The following is an 8,512-nucleotide window of genomic DNA, read 5'->3' as shown; positions in this document are numbered from 1 at the left end:
CAGCCTCCCTGACCCCCGGGGGATGGTGGTGGTGACGGTGGAGCATCCTCGGAGCCGAGGGGATGGAGGGGAATGGAGGGAGAGCAGCCCTGATCCCAGTGGGATGGGGAGGGAAGGGAGAGCAGCCCTGACCCAACGGGATGGAGAGGGAAGGGAGAGGAGCCCTGAACACGATGGGATGGGGAGGATGGAGGGAGAACAGCCCTGACCCCGACGGGATGGAGAGGGAGGGAGGGAGAGCAGCCCTGACTCCCACGGGATGGAGCGGGGTTGAAGGGAGACCCTGAGCCAGATGCTGGTGGTGCCCCTGGAGCAGCCCTGACCCCAGTGGGATGAAGGAAGAGCAGCCCTGACCACGATGGGGTGGAGGGGGATGAAGGGAGAGCAGCCTGGAGCTGGCTGTGATGAAGGGACACCCGAGCCGGGGGCTGGTGCTGCCACCAGAGCCCCCTGACCCCGATGGCATGGCGGGGGGACAAAGGGACACACCGAGCTGGGTGCTGGTGGTGCCAGCGGCCCTGGCATGCTCTGGACACTTTATTCCTCCTGCCCCGAGCCCTCCCGGCAGCTCTGGGAGCAAAACACCGAGCAGAAGGCGCGCGGTCCCGGCTCCCCGCGGTGTCCCGGCCGTGCCCACGACCGAGGCTCCCGGTGTCCCGGCCGTGGCTGTGACCGTGCCCGAGGCTCCCGGTGTCCTCCCGTCGCTCCGTGCCCTCACTGGCAGCCCCGCAGGACCCCCAGTGCCTCCCTCACGGCGGCGAAGATCATCCCGTCCAGCTGCGAGGAAGCAAAGAGGGGGCTCAGCACCGCTCACCCCACCTCGGCACCCCCAAATTTCCCCCGGAGCGCCCCCAAATTTCCCCCGGGGCACGCACCTGGGCGCGCAGCTGGCGCGGGGTCCCGGCGGGGCCGGTGCCGAGGTGCCGGAGGCGCACGGCGCTCTCCGGGGACAGGAATTGCTGCTCCACGCTGATGGTGCCGCCGAGGCTCTGCACCTGCCCGGCCGCATCAGCGTTTGCCGTGCCTCAGTTTCCCCGGGGGGGGTGGGGTTTGGCACAGCCTCTCGGGGAGGGGTTCGGGGCCGCCTACCTGGTGGGGAGCCCCGGCGGGGACCAGCACGGCGTCCCCCGGGAGCTGCAGGAGGCTCCAGCCGCTCACGCCGCACTCGTCCCGCAGCCGCCGCCGCAGGCCGGGGTCCAGGTAGCGGCCGGGGGGCTCCGCCGGGGCCGCCCCCTCCCACCCCGGCTCCTGCTCCGCCTGTGGGGTGCCAGGGTGAGCGGAGCCGGGGCCGCAGCGGGCACGGGGCGGGTGGCACCCACCTTGAGCAGGAATTCGCGGATCCGCGCGGCGTCCTCGGCGCGGTAGATGTGCCACAGGGCGCCGGGCCGCCCGCCCTGCCCGAGCCGCGCCCGCAGCGGCGCCTCCAGCTCCTCCGCGTCCGCTGGCAGCGGCAGCTCTGCGGGCACACGGGGCTCAGGGGGGTCCCAGGGGACGGGGGTGGGAGTGGGGGGACCCGCGCCGCGCCCCGTACCCCGCGGTGCCGGCGCTGCGTGCGCCAGGACGCTGATGGAATCGGCCGCTTCCACCGTCAGGGCTTTGGTCCCGAAGTTCCGCTGCTGCGAACGCGCGCCTGGAAGGGATTTGGGGGATTGGTGCGGGAGGGGCGAGACCGACTGCCCCCCAAAGCCCGGGAACCCCCAAAGCCCGGGAACCCCTAAAGCCACAGAGCGCCCCAAAACCCCAGTGCCCCCCCAAAGCCTGGCTGTCCACAAAGCCCCGGTGCCTCCCAAAGCCCGGGAACCCCCAAAGCTCCGGTGCCCCCCAAAGCCCGGGAACCCCCAAAGCCCCGATACCTCTCAAAGCCCCAGAGCCCCCCAAAGCCCCGGAACACCCCCAAAGCCCGGCTGCTCCCCAAAGGCCGGGTGCCCCCCAAAAGCCCGGCTGTCCCAAAGCCCCGGTGCCTCCCAAAACCCTGGAGTCCCTCAAAGCCACAGAGCGCCCCAAAACCCCAGTGCCCCCCCAAAGCCTGGCTGTCCCCAAAGCTCCGGTGCCCCCCAAAACCCGGGTGCCTCCCAAAGCCCGGGAAGCCCCAAGGCCCGGCTGCCCCCCCAAAGCCCCGGTACCCCACAAAGCCCCTATGCCTCTCAAAGCCCCGGTGCCCCCCAAACCCCTGTGACCCCCAAAGCCCTGAAGCCCCCTAAAGCCCTGGTGTCCCCCAGAGCCCCGGTACCGCTCTCACCGTAGGCCACGCAGACGCGCGGGCGGAGCCAGCGCCGGCCCCGCTGGCCCCGCAGGTAGCTGGCCAGGTTGAGGCGGCCGCTGGCCCCGCAGTACTCGGGCAGGGGCAGGCTGGCCTGCAGGTTGGTGGCCCTGTGGCACGGGGGGTGGTGGTGGCACTCAGGACCTCCCCCCCAACCCCACTGAGCCCCGCTGGCCAAGCCAGCTGGCGTGGGGAGGGGACGTCGGGGTGATGCCACCCTGAGCTGTCACCTACCGGCTCAGCTCCGTGTCCCCAAGGCCGCGCTCCAGCTTCAGCAGGTCCCCGCTGCTCTGCTCCTGCTCGGGGGATGCTGTGGAGGGAGCCACAATAGGGATGGAGCATGGCTCCTCTCACACCTCACCCTAAAATCACACCGGGGACCCCACATACTCCTCGTCCCCTCACCTGTGCTGGCGGCAAAGCCATCCCAAAACTGCCGCCTGCTCATCCGGACTCGGCTCCGCGGTGCCCGCAGGTTCACCGCCTCCACCTCCTCCTCCTCCTGCCCCGGGGGCTGGAAGGATTCGGGCGCCCACAGCCGCGGCTCCAGCCTCTTCTGCAGCCCTGAAACCAGCACAGGCTGCCGGGGCAGCCGGGGCTCAGTGGGGAAGCTGGGGGGCTCCGAGGTGTCATCCCACACGCAGGGAGGGGGGGCTCCTGGTGTCACCCCACACCCAGGAATGGGGGCTCACCTGGCCCTGCCTCCAGTGCTCCTGGAACAGTTTGTAGTTGCTGGCGTGGCCGGGGTCGTGCAGCCAGAGCAGCCCGCTGGGGGCCAGGATGCAGTGGGATGCGGGGGGGTCCGGGGAGCCGGGGGGGCTCAGCTCGGCCCCTACCTGCCTCTCCTGGATCTTCTTCTCCACCACGCGGGCGATGATGCTGTCCAGGATGCTGGTCAGGCGATTGTCCTGGGGGGGACGCGATTGGGGAGACCCTCAGCGCACGCGGACCCCACCCCAGCCCCGTCAGAGCGGGGTGGGGAGCAGGGAATGGGGTGGGGAGCAGGGAATGGGGTGGGCAGCAGGGAATGGGATGGGCAGAAGGGCACCGGGTGGCCCGAGGGTCGCGGGACTCACGCTGGGCAGCGCCGGTGCCACGGGGGCGAAGGCCATGCGCACCCCGTCCTGCCCCAGGCACAGCTTCACGGCGGTGGAGGCCAGCAGGTCGCAGAGGGTCGTGCTCTGCACGCCCCCCACCCGCGCCGGGGGCTGCCCCGGGGACGGCGGGCCCCCCTCGGGGCTCTCTGCTCGGGGGACAACACGGTCAGGGTTGCCCACGCCGTCCTCTGCACGTCACCCCCTACCCGGCACCCCAAAAGGAGACGGGGTGCGGCATCCCTGACCCCCCCGGAGCGCGGCCGTGCCCGCGGCGGGGGGGTCGCAGCCGGCCCTACCTTCCTTGATGGGCCGGGCGGGGTCTGCGGGGCCGTGGCTGCGGGGGGGCAGGGTGGGCACCGCGGCCCCCGGCGGCTCCTGAAACACCCGCGGCAGTGGGGATCCAGGTGGGAGCCACATCCCATGCCCTGTGCGGGGCTGGGGCGCACCCGCACCCCCTTTTCCCCAGCATCCAGAGCCCCCCCGTACCTGCCTGCCCGGGGGCTCCGCCAGGCTCGGCTCCGCGGCCCCCGCCCCGCAGGGACAGTGCGACTCGATGCCAAACTTGACCCTGACCTGGTGCAGGAGCTTCCAGAGCCGGGTCAGGACTGCGGGCGGATGGGGACAGGGGTGTCAACCCCCCAGCAGCGGCCAAAGGAGGTTTTTGGGGCTGGGGGACGCACTCACCACAGGTGGGGACGAACTGCGTGGGGACCAGCGATGACACGTGGTGGTCCCGCCCGGGGGCGCACTCCGGTGGCATCGCCGGACCCTCTGTGTCAGAGAGGGGCTGCGTTTGTCCCCACGGAGCCCCCCACGGCTGACACCCCCTCTTTCCACCCCTCCCCGTCCCCATACCAGGGCCACTCTCCTCCCGCCGGCTGCGGTGGCACTCGGGGCACAGCTGGAAGCCACATCTGGCGCAGCTCCAGTGGGAGTTGAAGAAGCCACGCTGGCAGGCGTCACAGAGCTGGGGGGCTCCTTCCCCCCGCCTCCAGCCCGTCACCCCTGCTGGAAACAGAGCCTCAGGCTCCCCGCGTCCCCATGTCCCCAGCGTCACCCCCACCCTGCTCCCTGCTCACCCTCGGGCCCGCCGGGGGCTCCCGGCCACGTGTCCCTGTCCCTGCGGACGGCGGCGCAGAAAGGGTCCCCCAGGACCCCCAGCAGGTACTTGGCCAGGCAGAGGCTGCTCCCCACGCTCCTGCTCCCCACATTCCTGCTCCCCACGTTCCTGACCCCCGGATCGGGGCCGGCCGCTTCCCCCTCGGCCTCCCCCAGGGTGCAGAGGCCATCGACGCTCAGCTCGCCGCTGTCCCCCAGGGCGAACCTGCAGGGAGAGGGGACAGAGTTGGGGTGCTCAAAATGGGGTGATGAGACACGAGGTGAAAACTTGGGGTGGTGGGAGAGGAGAAAAAAGGAGAAAAGGACAGGACAAGTAAGTGGGGGCAGGGGAGGGGATTCTCTAAAGTGGGGTGACAGGAGAGGATTCTCCAAAGCAGGGTGACAGAGAGGGTGTCCCAAAGAGGGGTGACAGGAGAGGGTGTCCCAAAGCAGGGTGACAGGAGAAGATGCTCCAAAGTGGGGTGAAGGGAGGGGATGCTCTAGAGTTGGGTGACAGGAAGGAAATACCCTGAACCGGGTTGATTGAAGAGAATATTCCAAAGTGGGGTGATCAAAAGCGATATTCCAAACAAGGGGCTGCTCCACTGCCCCCTGGCACGTCCTGCTGGACGCCCCCACCCCTGAGCTCACCCCGGGCTCACCTGCGGAAGTGCAGCAGCCTGCAGGTGCTCTCGGGGGGCTCCTCCTCCTCATCCTCGCCCTCGGGGTCCCCCCCGGCGCGGGGGGCACAGGCACAGCAGCGGGGGATGCTGGGGGGCAGCGCCGTGCAGGGCAGGCTCTGCAGGCACCACGGCTCCCCCGCACGGCTCGGCGGCTCTGGGGACACGGGAAGCGCTTGGGGACACCGTGGAGCCCCGTCCACAGCAGCTGGGAGGGACTGGAAGTGCCCAAGGACAGCTTGGACGGGGCTTGGAGCAGCCTGGGGTGGTGGAAGGTGTCCCTGGGCATGGCAAGGGGCAGGGACTGGATGGGTTTTAATGTCCTTTTTATGGTTCCTTCCAACCCAAAGCATTCCAGGATCCTGTGACTGGCACGCTGTGGCGGGGGCTGGAAACTGGGCCAGAAAGTAGGGCTGGAAAGTAGGGCTGGAGCTGCTCAGAGGTCAGGCCTGGGATGCCAACACCTCCCCGAGGAGCCACTGCCTCAACCACAGCGCTCCCAACCCCCGGGAATCCCACCCGAGGGTGTCACGCTGCCCCAAAGGGACATTTCGATCCGTGCCCACCCCGGGAATCGCTGCCAGACCCGGTCACGCCGGGAAAAACCCCAGCGCAGCAGGTTCCTCAGCCCACACGTGTTCCCAGCTCGTGTTGTGGGCGCCGGGAACCGGGATGCAAAATTCCCTCGGGATCGGCTGCTGCCCCCGCCCTCTCCCAGGCCCCGCTGCGCATCCTGTGCATCCTCACCTTCCTCTCCCAGCTCCATCCTCCTCTCCTCGGCGTCCCCCGCGCTCTCCGGGCCCGCGGTGGCCTTGGTGCCCCTTTTGGCCGCCCCGGCGCCCTCGCCGGCGGGGCGGGGACCATCGGCGGTGCCGTGGGGGCGTTTGGCCGAGCGCTTGCCCTCCCCGGGGGGCTCGGGACCCCCGTCCCGCCGGGAAGCTTTGGAGCGAGGCAGCGACTGCTCCGAGTGCCGCGTCAGCCACGTCTTCTTCAGCTTGGTGTGGTTGCTGGGGGGGCACGGAAAACGCCCCCCGGCCATGCCCAGGCTGGGCTCGAAGGGGTTGGGCACCCCGCAGCCCACCCCCGGGCACCCATCGCAGCCCGGGGTGGGGCAGAGACAGCCCGGGGGGGCTTCGGGCTTGGCCGGAGCCGCTGGGTAGTGCCCGTCCGCCGGCAGAGGCGAGGGATGGGGATCCCCGCATGCCGGGGGCGAGCCGGGCTGGGCGCTTCGGTAGCCCAGGCGCTCATCTTTGGGCTCCGAGGGCCGGCCCGGCCCCGCGTCCATGGAAAAATCGGCGCCGTGGGGCCGTGCGCCCACCCAGGGCCCCCCGCAGCCCCCCGAGCCGGGCTGCAGGAGGAACAGGGGGCGGCTGGCGCCGGGGGGAGGCGTGCGGGGATGGGGAACGGGCACCGCCGAGCTGCCCCCCGCCCGGCCATCCCTCCACGGGGCTCCCGGCAGCTCCGGCACCGCCGGCTCCCCCTCCCCGTCTCTGTCGTGCCCTGCTTGGCCCTTGCCCAGCAGCTGCGGCGCCGCGTGGTTCTTGGTCGAGGGGTGGAACCCGGGTCCTTTCTTGACGTAAAACTCCTGGAAGGGAGCAGAGGTGCGGTGTCACCCCAGCTGGGGGTCCCCGTCCCGCTTCTGTCACCCACATCCCTGCGAGGGGGTGAAGGGGAGCGTTCCGTTCCCCTGCCTCAGTTTCCCCACAGCCCTCCCAGGCTGGGCAGCCGCCCGGTGCCTCCCGGTGCCCGGGGCTGGGTCCTGGGGTGCCCGTGTCCCCCGCTGCCAGCGTGGGAAAGGAATGGGGAGCCGCAGCGGCACGGGGTGCGACGGGCGCGCCCAGGGCTGGCAGCGCTGCCTCCCTCCGCCCCCGTGCCGCGGCTCCGCCGCCGTGACTCAGCCCGGGGGTGGCATCACCCGCGGGGACACCGCGGAGCGCAGCGTCACCCCGGCGGCGCTCGGGGGGCCGGGACCCCCCTGCCGAGTTGCGGGGGGAGCAGAGGGCTGTGCCCCCTCTGGGGGTGCTGCCAGGCCCCGCCCGGGCGCGGGTGCCAGCATCGCCTCTCCCAGCCGGGTTCAGGCGGGGCTGGAGCCGCTGTCACCTCCGGGGAGCCCCGGGACCGCCGAGCATCATCGCTCCGGAGCCTCTCCGAGGTGTCCTACCTTGTTCCCTGAGCTGGAGCAGTCCTCGAAGGGGGCCGGAGCCGCCTTGCACCTCGGCGGGACCCCCAGGTAGAGGGGCTGTCCCCAGGCGGGCGCGTAGGAGCACAAACGCCAGTCCAGGCCGGCGAAGCGCCCGTCACCCCCCGGGCCCGGCCCCTCCGCCCCCGCGCCGCCGAACGGGGGCTCGGCCGGGGGTCCGCTGGGCAGCAGCGAGGACAGGAGGAAGGGGCTGTGCTTGGCCTCCACGAGGAAGGGGCAGTGGTGGAAGGCCGGGGGGTCTCCGGCCGCGTCCCCCGCGGCGCTGCGGGGCTTGCCGGCGGTGCCGGGGCGCGGCGTGTCCAGCCCGGGCACGGGCAGGGGGTAGCGGTGGTACGCGTGGCTGTAGAGGGCCAGCGGGGCCAGCACGGCCTCGGCCCAGCGCGGCCCCGGGTGCTCCTTGCAGGGTTCCCCCCAGCCCGCCTTGGGCTGCCCGTTCCGGGGGGGCAGCAGCGGGGGGAGCTCGGCTCCGTCCTTGGGGCGGCTCAGGGCGTCCCGCAGGCACGGCGGGGCCGGTGGGTAGGGACAGCCCAGGCGGCCACCGGCGAGCTCCCGGACGGGTCCCAGACATCCCTCGGAGCCCCTCCAGGGACATCCTTTCTCCATGGCGTAGCTCAGCTTGCCGGGCTCCGGGTAGCCCTGGAGTCCCAGCTCGGCAGCGGCGCTTCGGGATAAAAGCATCCCGCTGTTCTCCATCCCCCGGGAGTCCTGCGCTGCCTCCGGGGCTCTTCTCCACCGCGCCGGGGTCTCCCCCATCCTCGCGTCGCTGGCCATGCTGCTCCGACACTCATGTGGTGCTCAGCGCCGTCCCGGGCAGGCCGGATCCTGCGGGCAGGGAGAGGGACATCAGCGGGAAACAGCACCCACCCCTGCCCGGGCAGCGCTGCGGGGAAACTGAGGCACGGGGATGCTTGGGGGTGTTGCTGGGGGGCTGCCTTCAACCCCCCCGCTCCATCCTCCCGTGTTTGGTGGGAGCCTCCCGGGCACGGCTGGGGGGTCCCCGGCTCCCGTGCCCCGCGGCATCCGTCGGGATGCACGATCCGGGCGGACACGTGTCTGGGGCGGGTGTCGCCGTGCCATCCCGTCCCTCCTGCGCCCATCCCGGCGGGGCTGGCGGCCGGGACGCTCCTCGCGCCCACCAGTCCCTCCGCACCCAGGCTGGCCCCGCGCCCGGCCGCTG

General features: G+C 71.7%; 1 protein-coding gene across 1 annotated transcript; it reads right to left on the bottom strand.

The window, feature by feature from the left end:
- Positions 1 to 596: 596 nt before the first annotated feature.
- Positions 597 to 8,177, bottom strand: HR (HR lysine demethylase and nuclear receptor corepressor). The gene is made up of 18 exons (XM_041424730.1): positions 7,297 to 8,177; positions 5,655 to 6,720; positions 5,118 to 5,292; positions 4,437 to 4,681; positions 4,213 to 4,365; positions 4,042 to 4,128; positions 3,844 to 3,962; positions 3,654 to 3,732; positions 3,337 to 3,503; positions 2,953 to 3,168; positions 2,666 to 2,840; positions 2,495 to 2,570; positions 2,240 to 2,370; positions 1,532 to 1,630; positions 1,320 to 1,456; positions 1,090 to 1,257; positions 876 to 995; positions 597 to 777 (listed from the first exon to the last, which is right to left on the bottom strand). The coding sequence occupies exons 1-18, from the start codon at positions 8,104 to 8,106 to the stop codon at positions 715 to 717; spliced, it is 4,086 nt and encodes a 1,361-aa protein (XP_041280664.1). The 5' UTR covers positions 8,107 to 8,177; the 3' UTR covers positions 597 to 714.
- Between the last annotated feature and the right edge of the window lie 335 nt (positions 8,178 to 8,512).

The sequence above is a fragment of the Onychostruthus taczanowskii genome, unplaced genomic scaffold (genome assembly GCF_017590055.1).
Source record: "Onychostruthus taczanowskii isolate IOZ18803 unplaced genomic scaffold, ASM1759005v1 scaffold84, whole genome shotgun sequence".
Taxonomy (NCBI): Eukaryota; Metazoa; Chordata; class Aves; order Passeriformes; family Passeridae; genus Onychostruthus; species Onychostruthus taczanowskii.
Note: the sequence above shows the minus strand (reverse complement) of the source record. Positions and strands in the feature narration are given on the sequence as shown.

Coding starts and splice junctions, on each gene's coding strand:
- HR (XM_041424730.1), bottom strand. CDS start 8,106: ATGGCCAGCGACGCGAGGATGGGGGAGACCCCGGCGCGGTGGAGAAGA. Junction 2,371..2,494: donor GGGGACACGGAGCTGAGCCG/GTAGGTGACAGC, acceptor CCCGTGCCACAG/GGCCACCAACCTGCAGGCCA. Junction 1,457..1,531: donor CGCAGCGCCGGCACCGCGGG/GTACGGGGCGCG, acceptor GTGTGCCCGCAG/AGCTGCCGCTGCCAGCGGAC.